At 36.3% G+C, this 16,006-nt stretch overlaps 2 protein-coding genes across 4 annotated transcripts; both read left to right on the top strand.

The window, feature by feature from the left end:
• Nucleotides 1–4,462: 4,462 nt before the first annotated feature.
• On the top strand, nucleotides 4,463–8,295 carry LOC105195745 (vasopressin V1a receptor). Of its 2 annotated transcripts, none has more exons than XM_011161311.3 (6): nucleotides 4,463–5,339; nucleotides 6,355–6,562; nucleotides 6,870–6,964; nucleotides 7,140–7,435; nucleotides 7,746–7,922; nucleotides 8,005–8,295. In XM_011161311.3, the coding sequence occupies exons 1-5, from the start codon at nucleotides 5,050–5,052 to the stop codon at nucleotides 7,907–7,909; spliced, it is 1,053 nt and encodes a 350-aa protein (XP_011159613.1). In that variant the 5' UTR covers nucleotides 4,463–5,049; the 3' UTR covers nucleotides 7,910–7,922; nucleotides 8,005–8,295. The 2 variants fall into 2 exon arrangements, with proteins under 2 accessions (XP_011159613.1, XP_011159612.1); XM_011161310.3 differs by having other exon boundaries at nucleotides 7,746–7,886.
• Nucleotides 8,296–8,444: 149 nt separating this feature from the next.
• On the top strand, nucleotides 8,445–15,955 carry LOC105195747. Of its 2 annotated transcripts, none has more exons than XM_011161314.3 (4): nucleotides 8,445–9,658; nucleotides 9,972–10,125; nucleotides 10,331–10,573; nucleotides 14,762–15,955. In XM_011161314.3, exons 1-4 carry the CDS (start codon nucleotides 9,554–9,556, stop codon nucleotides 15,184–15,186), a joined length of 927 nt encoding a protein of 308 aa, XP_011159616.2. In that variant the 5' UTR covers nucleotides 8,445–9,553; the 3' UTR covers nucleotides 15,187–15,955. The 2 variants fall into 2 exon arrangements, with proteins under 2 accessions (XP_011159616.2, XP_039303885.1); XM_039447951.1 differs by having other exon boundaries at nucleotides 10,331–10,528.
• The last annotated feature ends 51 nt before the right edge of the window (nucleotides 15,956–16,006 follow it).

Below are 16,006 nucleotides of genomic sequence, written 5' to 3' on the forward strand. Positions count from 1 at the left end.
TTTAACAATACATATCATTTAGATTGAATTAAATTGCATAATTTTGATATCATTATATTTTCTGAGAATTTATATGTATCACTTTGGTTAAAAAAAAATATTTTTCAAAGTTTACATTTTTCTCGGATTTTAACTCCACAGTCTCTGAAAAAAAAAACAACTTAAAAGTTATGCAAGCGACATCACTGTTATTGTAAAAACGTTTACTAATAAACTTTGAATTTTAGAATGTATTCTGTAACTAACTGCACACACAGAAAAAAATGCTGTTAAATTCACAGCACAAAAACAAAAAAGCACTTTTTATATTTTAATAATATTAATAATATATTTTAATAATATTAATCATTAATACATTTATTTTAAAAAGTGAAGATTAAAGTCATACCAATCCATACTGAAAGATTGCAGGAACATATTGTATAAACCTTACATTAAAATATTGTTACATTAAAAGATTGCAATTTTTAAAGTGAAAATAATTTTTCTGAAATTTCGGATCATAAAGGGGTCATATCGATCATCTATTGGTTTTACTGGTGGAAAAAATAAAACGCCAGTAATTTTCACTTCTGCCAATTGCATTACTTTTACTGGCAGTAATTAAACTTATTTTTGAACAGAGAGTTCATATTTCAAAAATCTGAAATAAAAAATAGAAAGTCGTTTATTTTCTCAGATTATCTTTATTTGAACTTTTCTCAATATTCACGTAATTCAATCACAAACAGTTTTTTATTTAATCGAATTAATTAATGTTCCGAAGCTCCGTCGAAACTAGAAACTTTGAATGGACATTTCTACTTCGAGTTCCAACCACATAGTCCATTCAAATCTTTTGTCTGCACCGTAATAGCAACGAGACAGATTATAAATTGCTCGAATTTACCCACGTAAATGAGATGTCTTGCATGCAGCGTCGCAAAACCTTCGTGAGAGAATAAAGCTGTAAGCATCTCGCAAAATTCAGGCGTCTTTACGCGAGAAAAATTCCAATGAAGAATCCCGACGTCAAATTTATCAGACGCTTAGCATTGTAATCTATACGAGTTACTTCGCTTATTTTTTGGCCCTCTTGCCTCCGTTGCTTCCTTCTTATCGGTGTAACCCCCCACCCCTCCCGGGTAAAGAAATACAGACCGGAGGGAGCACATCGTGATTTTCGAGCATCTCTCGGACGACTATGACGGGAATAAAATGAAGGCAAAAGGAGAGACGAGGTCCACCAAGACGAGGTCCGACCTTGACAGCCGGGATCTTCCGTGATACGCGACCCTCCTTAATCCTCATAAGATGTATACGCGCGGCACATAGTAATTTACTTTATGAAGCTTTTTCAGCGCGCGCGTCGAGGTCATCACTTTCTCCCTTTATATCGACCGATGTGGTGTGCCTCCCACTGACGCTCATAACCCGTAATAACCAAGAACGACGCCGGACGACGAGCGGCGTCGACAATGATAAACGTCTCTACTTGCTGCGCCGGCGAAAAAACCGGGCAGGCACGAGGCGCCCGAAAGAAGGAAACGTAAAGATACAGCTCCTCCTTCTTCTTCGAGGTAATACGCCGACGATAGTGGAGTAAGTTATGAGAATCGAACGGCATCGATTGTCCCTCACCGCCCCCGGAGTCAATTACGCGCGACACCCGTCGAAAGGGATGCGTCGTGATGCATCGTAAGCAACGATGTAAATCGACGTGGCTCTCAACGTCAGCTGCACGTCGCGCGCCGCTGCAGCATCCAAGAGGCCGCGCCACGAGGGATATAAAAAATACGAGAAACTAGTAAACCATAGAAAATATTTTAGTTGACTATGTCTTCTTCTTTTTCTTTCAACCAACAGCGATTGTCGGAGATGAAGAGACTGAAGAATGCTGCTATAAATTATTGAGCTTATCTGAAAATCTTATAAATACAATAATTATAAGATTAAGAGAGAAAAAAAGTGTGCGTTTAAGCTGAAAACGTGCACATGACGCGAATTAACGTATAATTGCAACCTGTCAAGATCGTTCAGCACACTCGTCTTTCGCGACCTACGCAAACGCGGGGTCATATGCGTCTATTTAAGTGGACTGTTTAACGATTCAATGCCATACGCCGCATTAATAAACTCGCGAGGCAAGTATACACCTTGATCAAACAAACGTTCGAAGCTGTCGCGATCACGCCCAGCTCGCTCGACATTGTCGCACGATCATTAACCGATGCACATGAACGCATTTACATCGAGATTGCGTTTCATTAATTAATTATACAGCTACATCTACATCCGGCAGCGAGTCAATCATCGGAGTCATGTACGCGCGCGATTGTCTCATCGAACGAATTAAAAAGCGCCAACAAAAAGATGTTTCTTCAGCTGAAAACGAAACATTGATATTAATTTTTTTTCTCGTTGCACAAAAAAAACGCAAACGACTTTGGTATAACGATAAGCTCGTACGTGCTTATTTACGCGCAAGTATAATACTCGATATAAAAACCTAAAATTATCTTCTCTTTAAAAAAACAAGGCATTTTATTACGAGGTGACGTATATCATTTTTTTCCTGTAACATAACGATATAGTTGTTTAGTTTTTCTTTGATGGCAATCGTGATAGATTTTATAATGATGTGATTTTTGTTTGATAATATTTTTCTTGCTGAATCATTAGAGATAGTTTTTCGTGTGCGTTTTCTGCTTTCTCGTATTTGTTCCCCATCGACATTTAAGTGTCGATTGTTTCGTAACGTTCGTGCTTTTTCGCTTCGAACAAAGTGCACTAACTCATAAATAATAATCTTAATTCGCGATCAGTGAAAAACTTGATGGAAATCCGCTCGTTCCTGCCGCGAGCCAAAATGCATCAGCAAGATTATGTGCATCGTTTCACATCGGAAGACTTTTTGCAAGGCATCTCGGCGAAACCTTGACGAGAGAATGCAATAAATAGTTTGTCGTAAAAAAAAAGTTTATCGCACACTTTAATGTGGTTCGATACTATCGTAAATAATTACGAAGCCTCTGCAACGATAGAAGATTGCGCCACGCGCTTCACAAGCATCGATAACTCGTGGCTTCCGGACGATATTCAATAGCGAAGATTATTACCTGTAAAATTTCCACGATCTGGGCTTGAACTATGTCACATAATTATAAGAACGTTTGCTTTGCATAACCGCAGCTCGACTTCCACGTATCACGTAAAGAATAGATATCGAGACGTTCTATTTCAAAATAATTGAAAGATTATTCGCTGCAAAAAAACGACTGTTTTTAAAGAAAATCGTCGTTGATTACGCAAAATAAATATTTTTGTTCCGCCAAATCTGTAGATTGCGCGCACGCATTTTTGGAGTTTAAATTTAATAGGGGACAAAAACAAGCGGTAAAATAACGCACAGATGCAGCGAAGTTTATCGATAAACCATAATCAATTAGACTTCATTAAACAACTGAAATTATTTTTTCAAAGAATTTCATTATTTATTAATTTTACAAATAAAAATCATTAAGAAGTCGTTAAATTTTCCAAGAAAAATTTCGTCAATCTGTGTAATCAACACGAAATCCATGATTCTTTTCCACGATGATCCACGATATTCTTTACAATTTTCTACAGATATTACCGTAATTAATGGCTCATAAAGTTGATTGCCTGTTTTACATTATAAACCCATTTCTGTAACGTCGCACTGTCTAGCGAAGGCTCATTTAAAAATCAATCTTGTCAACGTAATCAGTACGTTTAAGTGCAATCTACAGAAGTAATGGACGATGATATATCATGATACATCCTTTTCATAATCATATTGAAATTGTTTAGTATAATATTTCCACGTTATCACGTAGAGAACTTTCATTTATTCACACAACAGATCAACGGTAACTCTCACGTTACCTAAGATTATCACGCTCTTTTCAAAATGGAAAATCGATTGACGTCAAAGTGATTGAGATGCTTCTTTTCAGTAATCCTCAGAAGACATGGACAAGGAAATCCTTAATAAGAAAATTTCTACTTATGTCCTCACATACTAAAAAAAAGTTGTTAACTAAAATTTTCAACTTGATTAAATTTCTTCATTTAAAGTATTTATGTATTTAAGCTAAACATACAGATAAATTAAATACATAAATGCTTAAAGTTCAAGTATTTTATGTATTTGAGTTAAATATATAAATACTTGAATTAAATAAATTTAATCAATTAAAGAACTTTTTTTCTTTAGTGCAGAAATGTAATACTGGTAATCTAAAATTCGCCAGTAATTATTGCTTATTTAGAGTATTAAAAGTACTAATCAACGGTACTTTTAATACTCAACATAAGTAATATAATAATTACTGGTACTCAACTTAATACTGCCAGAATCACATTTCTGTAAAAATGATGAATGCCGGACGTGTTTAGTAAGTCATTGAAAAGAAGAGAATCTCGATCATATACACATAATCTACGTATGATTCTATGTATCCTCATCACGCAATACTGTTTTTTCTCAGATTCTTCCACTCGCCGATTCTTCCACCGCACCTTGGCTGATTCGAGGCGGAGTGCGACGCGACTGAGCGCAGTATCGAAGTGTGCGCAAAACGCGTAGTGCGCTGTGCGTTCGTATCGAGACTGTCTACGCGTTTTATACAGAAATCGCGCCAATTACGAGTTACGTAGGTGTGATCACTCGCACCGATTTCGACCCCCCGCCAATTGCCTTTCTCACCTCGCGCCGTGTAACTCGACACCTTCTCCGACGTTTGGATCGCCCGATCGACGCATTTCGCGATGTCCGATCGCACTAGAAGGAGTATTCCGCGTCGTTGCATTGAAAAACGAGTGTTGTTACGTTACTGTTGCCGAAAATCCACATAAATATTCAACCGGCGCACCAGTTCGCGTCGTAGCAGGCGCGAATTCATTCCGAACAGTCTTTGAAGTTCTCTTTTCTTTTTCTCTCTTCCTTTCTTCTTTTTTTCCTCTTTTTTGCTGAGCGAGTATCCTTCGAATGACAAAGCGGCAACGGATCAAAAGGATCGCGAGTGAGAGGAGTGTTCCAGAGATATGTCGCACGATTTAAACTCCTCGTCCTCGCCGCCGTCGTCCTCGGAGTGGCCGCCGGATGATGCGAGAGACGAGTACCTCGCCAGGTGGGAAATCGCAGTGTTGACCAGCATATTCCTCGTCACGCTCATCGGCAACTCTCTGGTCCTGCTGGCCCTTTACGCCCGGCGACGTTATCAACGACGAAAATTTACCCGGATGTACTTCTTTATCCTGCACTTGAGCGTGGCCGATCTGTTGACCGGTCTGCTCGACGTTCTGCCGCAGCTCGCTTGGGATATAACGTTCAGGTAAACTGCACTGTCATTCCAATTAACCTTAGGACTGTTTAATGAGCTTTCGCTTGACCAATACGTAAATTCGTGCTGAAGACGGCAATAGAAAGAGGAAGTATGTCGAGCGCGTTTGTTTGCTTATCTATGATGATTACGACTAATCAAGCTATGATAACGCGTGCGCTGATTCCAGTTTCTTTCATTCGTCTTACATCAATTTATTTATTTAGGATTAAATGCAAAAAACGCATCAAATAGCGCAGAACACTTTTTAGCGAAAGATATTGAAATAGAAAAGTAAATTTTAAATTCAATACTTAAATAGCTTTAAATGGAAAAATATGCAATGTATTCATGTGATGCATAATGAATCAGGAAACGAATCAGTAACCTTTTTTAAGTCAAGCTTAATCAATGACACGATGGCAAATAGCCATATTAAAGTTTTGAAACCAAGACAGACTTTAACGTTAAAAGAAAAGCAGTATAAAGCAAATATATCTTACATTTTTTCCAGAATAATCGTATATATTGACTTTGATGTTAAGAAATTATATTTACCCAGAGACAATGTACAGTAAGAGTAATGCAAATAACTTCTTCAGTCAAAAAACATCACCTGCTTAACCAATAATATGACGCAAAAGTGCATTTTTTTATTATTTTCAAATAAATATGAACTTTCAATATAATAATCTTGAGAAAAGTGAATAACAATCAATATAATGTAGAATAAGTAAATGAGATAACTTTTAATCATTAGACGTATTGCCAATCTCTGATATTGATCTATTAATGTTATTTTTAAATATCCTAATTAAAAATGAAATCTCTGGACTTTTCTATTTTCGCTTGGATGAAGTAGTGATATTTAATTTTTATTTGCTTAATGGATAAAAATGCGTACCCATTTTGTACACAACTTTGAAGTACAAATTTCCGTATAGTGTTCCATCGCAGAAATCTGCCCTCACCGAGCAGCACGATATAGAATGAACCCATTAAACAAATTTAAGGGTACGACCCTCAGGTTTCAGGGTGGAGCGGTGCTCTGTAAACTGATCAAATTCGGACAGCCTTTCGGCTTGTATCTCAGTTCCTATATCCTGACGGTGACCGCGATTGACAGGTACCATGCCATCTGCCATCCCTTCAGTTATTGCGGTGTCACATCTCGAAGATCGAAAATGATGGTGTACGGGGCGTGGGTGCTCGCCACTATGCTGTGCGTACCGCAGGTTCGTTAAAAATTTAATTCGCGCTTCTCCCGCCTTCCCCGCGAGACATATCCTATTCACATTTTGCACATGAGGCAAGAGGTGGATCAATTTACTTGAGATATTAATTTTTATCCTATGCCGACAGCGGGCGCAAATCTAATATAGTTGACACGCGAATTTATGAGAGCGCTAATTGCAAGGAACTTGTCGCTTATAAATGTATTATGCACTTTGCAAATTTCTTGATAAACTCTGATAGATTGTCATCTTGTTGGATAGACATCGTTACGTGGTAAATTACAGATTCTTTATTTAATAATTGTAGATTTTTATATTCTCGTACATGGAAATATCGCCTGGCGTTTGGGAGTGTTGGGCCACTTTTTATCTAAAATATGGCGAAAGAGCTTATATTACTTGGTAATATTCATTGATATTATATATGTAATCTATATATTTATTTTATTTTATTTTTTTTATTTATATACATATTTTTATTTCATGTATATGTGTATATATATATATATATATATACATTTGTGTAACGTTTAATAATATATTGATAGATTTAAGCGTTGCAATATCTGGATTATAGGTACAGTGTTACGCAGTTCCTAATACCCTTTATAGCGCTCACATATACTTACACGAAGATATGCGTATCGATATGGACGAGCAGTAAAATGTCGGGAGTTATTGATCTCAAAAAGGGCAATAAAGCCAGCTTCTGCCAGCGAAATCGAGATCCTCTCATCTCCAAGGCGATGATCAATACTGTAAAACAGATGATCGTTGTAGTTACTTTATACATCATCACCAATACCCCATTCATTGGATGCGAACTATGGGCAACGTGGAATCCTAAAGCTTCCAGTTCACCATTTATCACTGGTAAATATTTTATTAAATGGCAGTGACAAATTATAAATAGTGTAATTAACAAATTAATATTAGGTAGAAAATGCTATTGCCATTAGCACTTAGCAATTTAAATTAACAAAATTGCAATTGATTACGCACAATTCACATAAAAAATTCATATTATTATATATATTGGCTTAATTCATTATAGAGAACCTAATGTGCGAAAATGGAGAGCAAAATCTCCCGTGTTGATATTTTAGATCTAATGTTTCTCTGAAGCATTAAATTATTTATTAAATTCTTATCTCATTCTACTTGTACGTATTACAATTTGCAGGGGCTGCTTTCACTATTCTAAGTCTCCTAAATAGTCTCACGAGTTGCGTTAATCCTTGGATTTACTTTGCATTTAATAAAGAGTTACGTGCAGCGTTGACAAATTTTTTCTACAGAAAGAAAGATTATTCGTTGACCTATGGTAATCATAATCTTGCACTATGAATAGCTCTCTCACGTGTGTATTTGTGTTACACCTTCAAACATTTGCGCGCCACGAGAAAGTATAAACGTCATATTTATATGCCATTTTCTTCCAGATATAGATGCACGTCAGAATGCGTCGGATGTGCCCTCTTCAACATCGTCGTTTATTTCTAGAATCTCGCGACTTGCGAGTTCAAAGATATTTGGGTAGAGTGGAAATGAAACAAAGTTTGCATTTTGAGAAGGACTGTTTTGAATATAAAGAATACACCCGCGTGAATATAGTTGATGCATATATACATTCGCGGACGTGTAAATCCGTTCGGCACGACAATGTCGGAACATGCAATTTCTTTCTATGAGCATTTTTATAATAAAAATTATTTATGAAAAACCTATGAAAAGAATGAAAGAGTAAGGGACTCACTCTTTTACAAAAATATTTCAGGATACAGCCAGCGTGCGATATCGTTTAGATATCCACTGTCACTGAATTTCGATCGACTTGAAAATGATAACATTCGACTTCACGTATTGGTTTTACAACTGACAAAGGCACGATGCAATTTCACATTTTTTTTCTCTTCGTAATTCCCATCGCATCTCCGCCCACAAGTGCGTCATTCTTCACGATCTGTTATACTTGCACGGTTCCACCTCATTAGTATTTCCATCGGCCGGGCGTCTATTATGTTACGATGTTTGTACTCCCATTTTTATCCCAATCATCCCAGAGGCTCTCATACGTATGCTAATATCATGCATCAGGTATGGACATATCTAACGCTATATCTAACGCCATTTAATTTTTTTGAGAGGTACAAACTTTTGTAAAAATATTTTTTTAATACGCAACATTAAGCACAACTGCGAATGAAATTTTTTCTCAAAAGTTCGATTAAATTATCGTTAATTAATCGAGCTGCAAACATTCAAGTTCTCCAATTCTTCGATCGCTGATTTAAACTGACCAAATTCTATCCGTATTATATAAATAATTTCGTGTAAGAACGGTAAAGAAACATTATTATGGGAGTTGTAAAAATTAGTTTCATATATCACTCGTCATGACTATCTATAAGAAAGCCAGTTTTCGCATTTCCATGTTTGCTTGTTATAATAATTTTCTAGCTTTCTACTTTTTTTTATATCCATACTCAAAAAAAAATTTATTGAAAAATTAAAATATCTAGTCCGATACGTTCAACTAAATATTAAGTTGATTCAACAATTATATTATTTAGTTAGACAAAAAATATAGTTTATTTACATCAATCATAAAAAGTTTTAATCAAGAATTAATGAAATTAACTCAATATTTAGTGGAATATATCATTTTAGTTTGTCGAAAAATTGTTTTCAATATAACAATCAAGTATTTGATCAATAATACTGTAGTCGCGATAGTTTGGACAGGGCCCACATAATATTCGATACATTCCTCTTTCTACCTGGTCCCGACAAACTGAGAACCCCTGACACGGAACACCTGAATACTTAATAAACGGATAAAATTAACATTAATAACGTCTGTCTGTGGCTGATCCACATCTTATCCGAGGACAAACGTGGTCGCTAGACCCACGTGATAAACGCCTTACGAGACTCTCTCGAAAAGGGCAAGTCGTCAGTTTTTTCACGTCGTTTCTCTTCGGCGCGTCGATGGATGACATCGGGGTTGACGAGAAAGTGCCGTTTGTGCTCGATCAGGTATCCAGGATGGGACAAAATTTAGAGGAATATCGCGCCGAGTTGATGAAGAACGAGGTAGAAGCAATCGAAGTGACGCGACACGCAAAGATGTAACTCCACAATATTGTTCGATAATGCAATTAACAATCATCGTCATTTTTTACTTTGCATATAAGTGCGAACCGACGTAAACTCTTATAACATTTATGTACTAAATTTTGATAATTATTTTACAACATTCTGGCTTCGAACAATATCCTGGTGTCGCATTTATTCCGTGTTGCAATTGTTTCGATTCGCTCTGTACGATGAAGAAAAAGTCAGCGCAGCAAGAAATTAGACATAGGAAAGAGAAAGAAAGAGAAAGAAAAGCAAATTTATATTCCAGTCTGAAAACGAGAGCAATGACGAAGATTACGCGCGTTCGCCAGTGTTATTAGATCTAGATGAGAACTCGAAGCAACAGCAGCAAAAAGCAGCGAGTCGGGAAGCGAACTCGCCGAGTTCCGCAGTGAATCAACAGGATCCACGATTGGTACCAGGTACGCATGGGAGGTATCTTGAGCTTGTACTTCATAACGCAAAGAAAGTTGCTACTCATTATTAATCATTAAACCTTCCCCAATTATTACGTCATCGACGTAATTGCCCAATTAGTTTTTCTGACGCGCTCTTCGTAGATATGTGCATAATTAATAGTGAATGTGTAAAATCGCGTAATTAACTGCGCGTATATCGTTCCCGTAGACGAAACGGCGCGACCGCAGGTTATAAGAGACAGATGGCAAGAAACGGGCTTCGAGACGCGCGGGCCGCAGAATCCCGAAGGAGTGCTCGTGATTAGAGTACCGGAACCGGAAATAATCGGCAGCCATCCGCATCTCGAGATGCTTCACGAGGCCAACATCAAATCGGTGCAACGGGAATCGTCGCAGACTGAGAAAGGTGCGGCAGAGAAAGGTGCGGCAATGTCGAATTGCTCGTCGCCTGGTGAGATCACATCCACGATTGAACTAATCTACGTGCCTTAGGAATGCCGCACGATACCGAAGATCACATATACCTGTCATAGATATCTTTAACACGTTACCACGGCAAGAGCTTAAGAACTTTTCGCCCCTACCTGCCAATACCAATTAGACTTTATTGTTGTCTTCGTAGCGTGAAATCTTACAAAATTCTGGCTGTCATATATACATGAAACGAAACGCGAAACGAACGTGTCAAGACGTGTTGTTTAAGCGAGACGGACGATCTGGGTGAAATTAAATTTCTTTCAAAGTACCGGTTTTCTTACAGCGGGAGAATTAACAAAGAGGACTGCTCAATTGTCGGACGTTCGTAGTTAGACACGTGTCCCTTCCGGCGGTCTTGGGCAAACGTGCGCGCAGCTCCCGCTCCAGCAGCATGACCCGTAGATTTTTGTCACGCGTTCGCTGTATCTGCCGCACGAGAATCGAGGGATGATGCTGCCGTCTCGACTTATTCTTCGTCACGGCACCATGCCGGCTCCCTTCGTCCCTGCGGAAGCGCGAGTACGACGTGGCGCATGAATATCAATTCGGCCGAAACGTATGCACGTATTTCAAAAAAGGGACGAGCTATTTTCGCGTCACGGCTGCATTCAATTTTGGGCAACACCGACACGTTTTTATACTGATGCAACGTGTTTAAAATTATTTGTAGACGTGCGTGCGCGTCACATCACGTCGGACGAACTGCGTATGCAAAAGCGCGAACTCGATTCGTGACAACTCGACCGACCGTGGAGTCTACGAAACACGCGCGTATAAATCAGTCATCGGAAAAGTCATATATAACTTTCGCACTTTTTGTAATCAATTCTAACGCCCGCAAATCGGACGGAAATTTCAAACGCACGCCGTATATGGACCTCATTTTAACATTAACTTCTAATAATAGATCCTGTGCGATATCGCGTTTTAAATTAAATTCCCTTTCCCTCAATTAACATTTTTCTTTATCTATCGAACTTTTCCTCTATCTCTCCATTTTCAAGTATTTAAAATTCAACACTTATATTTTAATCAACTATTTTCGACGCTACTTAATTTACATTTGCTATTCAGGACCAGGGTTGTGCGGTATATTTCAAGATTACGTGGTACACTAGTTTTACGTAAACAATACATAATGTTTTTATTAAATTTGTTCATGTAGACAATATAAACATGTAAAATATATAAAGTATTGTAAATTAGACAAATAGAGCACAATAAAGAAAAAAGTCATTAAGTTTTAAAATTGTTAATATATCTGATTTTAATGTATTAATAATAAAAATATATAATATTAAAAATTAAAAAGTTAAAGAGAAAATGGTATATCAAATTTTCATCGTATTACACATCAAGTTCAAATGAAAATATCAAATTTTTTCTATTTAATTTTATATCACTTAGATATTTATTTTATTTCTACCATTTATAACGAAATATGAATCTTTTATTATTCATAGATTATAATTTACATAGATGATATTGTATACACATTCATATTTTACGCGTAAATGCACAACCCTGTTCAAAACTGCAAAATGTCATTTAAATTAGAATTTCGTTTCAAATTTTGATACTTAAAAATTCTTAAACATGAAAATAAAAACAAATATATTTCTAAACTATCCATATACCTGTATACGTGATCCACGATATAGCCGTTGTCGACTCGCTTCAACCGTATACCCTTATCGACGTCTCTTCTGCATCCGTTATGGCCTCTGCCGCCCCTCGAGACGCGCTTGACACGCTTGCCGGGCTGGATGCCGGTAGGCAAGACGTAACCCGTTGGTCCCTTGGCGCCTATTCCGCCACGTTTCCCCAGAATCTTAGCAAAAAACTGCAAAATTGTTTGGCCGCCGTCCCTCCACCAACTACCGCACTTCTCGTCCTCCTCGATCTCGACAACGCGATCGCCGCAATACTGTTTCCGGTCGATGCTCTTGCAGTTGCGCTCCACCTGCCTTCGCAATTCCTGCGAATTGCGGACGATCTTTCGCTCGGTTTCCCAACGTTTATCCTCGGCTCGCGGAAATTCCGCGAATTTTTCAGAATCATTTTGCACGATCGATGCACGAACATCTTCCTGCAGAGTTAAGGATGATGGATCGTTGGGAAGCTCGATAGCTTCGGTTTCCACGCAAATGTCCTGACGTCCTTCTTTATCTTCGAAATGGAGACATATTAAACACCTTATCAACTATCTATAACAATTAATGTAACTTATCATGTATATCGATTTAATATTGATTCGTTTTATGTATATTCTTGAGTAAATTTGAAACGCGAATAGATAAAACGAATAAAAAGAAAGTTCTTTCGTTTATTGTCATTTATAATTTTTTTCTTCGATAAATCAATATCGTAATAGATAGTCATAAACTCGTAAATCAATAATTATTTTTCTACTTGATTTATTGAATCTACAATTTATTAAATATCCGGGAGTCGTTTTATATTTTTTTATTTTTTACTTTGATCAACGTCTTCGAAGCCGTTGCACGTCACGAACGCTAGTTCGACCGAGCTCTGCTTCGATTCCAATATCTTGCCGTGATAGCGGGTCTTTGTTTCAAATCCAGCATTTGGACTAGAACTCTGAATCGAACCTGCATGAAAATAATTTGCGTCCGCGACACGTGGTATCACACGTATTGCCATCATTCTCTTGCGCGTGTGCGGCAAAGGTAGTCGAAAGTATTGTGCGTCATTCAGTCGCATTCCTTTCAATGAAAGTATTATTTTTAAAGCTATTTGATGCTCTTTCTCTCTTACTTTACTATACATACTTTTTCTTACTTATTTTATCATGTATTTTTATTTTGTTTAAATAGTGTTTGTTTCAATATTTCACACGAATCACGCAGCTTTTTGACGACAAATTTTATATTATTTACCGTCCGAATATTATCATCAAACTTTTAATCCAATCTTGTTCAATATTCAAAAAATTGGAGAAAAAGAACTAAATAAATTCTATCACATAGACTTTTGAACAGAATGTAATTGTGAATATGCAATGAGTATAACTACGCGATACACGCATAGTCAAGTAAAACAGCACGTTAACATTGATTTCCATGATATTAATTAATTTAGTACATCTCGATTAATGCTGTTTGAATCTAAGAGATGAATAATACAAACAACCCATTTTACATCAAATGTATCAACAAACAGTTAATCCTGAGGTAGATCGCGATCTTAATCGCTTCTACAATTATTGATGACACAATTTTTTCTATGAGATATTGATGCTGTAGGATAATGATGTAATTATTATATGCGACATAAATTATAAATATGAAAATTATATCAATGAGATTAGAATACGACGGTACACAAGCTGCAAGAACTAAGTTATAAGTTTTTGAGTTACGGAAAAATATCTCCAAACAATTCTTTTATTTAATATGTATATATATATTAATTTATATTAAATTATTACATACATAATTTGCAATTCTAACCTTTGCGACTTGCTTTGATGTTTGTCATTCTTGATTACTTTTCAATTTCGTTGCAAAAACTATACTTTTATTTAAAAAAAGATGAATGGTAAATTTTTTTTTCAATTTTGCACATCTGTTTCTTGTTTTGACATTTTTATAAAGTAAAGATCTAAAATTTATATTTATTTTTATTAGTCATATTGGTCTCTTTTTTGTTTTCATAACAGGAATGTCTCTCGAATTACAAGATAGTGATTTCGTTAATTACTTCTCATACAATTTTATAGGAAATATCATAGTCCTGTATTTTATTGTATTATTCGGCACAAAACGTACAGAAAAAATTTCAAGGAAAAAAAATTATACTCCTAAATATCGTAAATAAAATTATAAAAAAATAATTTTTATTAATTTTTTCAACTTTTTCTCTATTTGCAATTAAGTAAAAAATTAAATATATAAATATGGCTAAAATCATGAAATTTATTCGGACTTTACTCTCCTTAAATCTCAAATTTTCACATACAATTTATCAGTACTCTTGTGTGGAAACTAAAGTGCTTTTCTTAAAAAATTCAATTTCGATTCGTTTAATCATTCGAGCATGTCGTTGTCGTGCAACAATATACCGACAACGTCGACCACGACGCTGAGCGCATACGCACAGCAAGAACAGTCGTTAACTCTGGCGTAATTAACGATTTCAGACTACAAGAAGTCGGCCTGCGATCGCGAACGGACCCGAATGCGCGACATGAACCGTGCATTTGAGCTACTACGGTCGAAACTGCCGATATGCAAGCCGCCAGGCAAAAAGCTCTCCAAGATCGAATCGCTACGCCACGCCATCACGTACATCAGACACCTGCAGAGTCTGCTGGAGCCGCAGTACAGCTATGTACCTGGCGTGCCCGATCGCGCCAGTGGCTATTACGCGGCCCCGCCAGGTCCGCCGACGTCTTTCGAGGTGCAACATCCGGCTGCGACCCGATGGGAATCCCTAGCTTACTACCGATACGATTATCACGTACCCTTCGCCACTCCATCGCCGCCGACCTTGGTACCGCCTCTGCAGCCAAGACTACCAGTAGATCAAGATGACCGGCAATTCTCTTACGAAACACGTCACTAGTACATTGAAGCGAAAACATACTCCATGAAAAATTGAAATTAGTTGATGGAATTTATTTTGTAATCTGACGGATTTCTATACTTCATAGCGAAATATTAATCTTTTAAGAGAAAGCAAAATTTTTATCTTCAAGAAAGAAATTAGATTGTTATTCCAAGTTTTGTCTCAGATTTAGATTTATTGTCCCAGACAAGACATAATATTTATGAAATATTTACAAAATATTTTGATAACATTTTATACAATATATAGCATAATATTTATTATGATAAATATTGATGATCTGTTCAATTTAACAATAAGACTAGAAAAATATTTATAAAATATTTTGATAAATATTTATAAATATTTATTATAAATATTGTGTTAGCTTCGAAAACATTTACATGTTAAAAATTACCTAAATTGCAATTTTTTAAGAGCGTGCATATATGTGTTCGCGATATTCAAGAAGTTAAAAGATAGAAGTGTTAGAAATCCATTATAGCCAAATAAATTCTTTTAACTTTTCTAAATTTTTATGGAGTTTACTTTTACTGCAACTTTTTAAAAGCAAAGATTTAAGTTTTCAAGAGAAAAATATGAAAGATAAGATTGCGAGAAAACATAAATGAATACAATTTAAGAAACGAATATTCTCATGAATCATGCAAAAGAAGAATTTATACAAGTGTGCATTATTTATAAAGATTAAAGTATATTACATTGTGGAGAAGAAAAATTTATATATTTTTCTTCACCATAACGTAATATATCATTTCTGCAAAAATCACTAGTTTCCAGAGAAACCATTATTCAGTGAGAGCTGATAAAGTCATAG

Source organism: Solenopsis invicta, chromosome 4, assembly GCF_016802725.1.
Source record: "Solenopsis invicta isolate M01_SB chromosome 4, UNIL_Sinv_3.0, whole genome shotgun sequence".
NCBI classification, from domain to species: domain Eukaryota; kingdom Metazoa; phylum Arthropoda; class Insecta; order Hymenoptera; family Formicidae; genus Solenopsis; species Solenopsis invicta.

Coding starts and splice junctions, on each gene's coding strand:
- LOC105195745 (XM_011161310.3), top strand. CDS start 5,050: ATGTCGCACGATTTAAACTCCTCGTCCTCGCCGCCGTCGTCCTCGGAG. Junction 6,563..6,869: donor CTATGCTGTGCGTACCGCAG/GTTCGTTAAAAA, acceptor TAATAATTGTAG/ATTTTTATATTCTCGTACAT. Junction 7,887..8,004: donor AGATTATTCGTTGACCTATG/GTAATCATAATC, acceptor ATTTTCTTCCAG/ATATAGATGCACGTCAGAAT.
- LOC105195747 (XM_011161314.3), top strand. CDS start 9,554: ATGGATGACATCGGGGTTGACGAGAAAGTGCCGTTTGTGCTCGATCAG. Junction 10,126..10,330: donor GGATCCACGATTGGTACCAG/GTACGCATGGGA, acceptor TCGTTCCCGTAG/ACGAAACGGCGCGACCGCAG. Junction 10,574..14,761: donor GTCGAATTGCTCGTCGCCTG/GTGAGATCACAT, acceptor TAACGATTTCAG/ACTACAAGAAGTCGGCCTGC.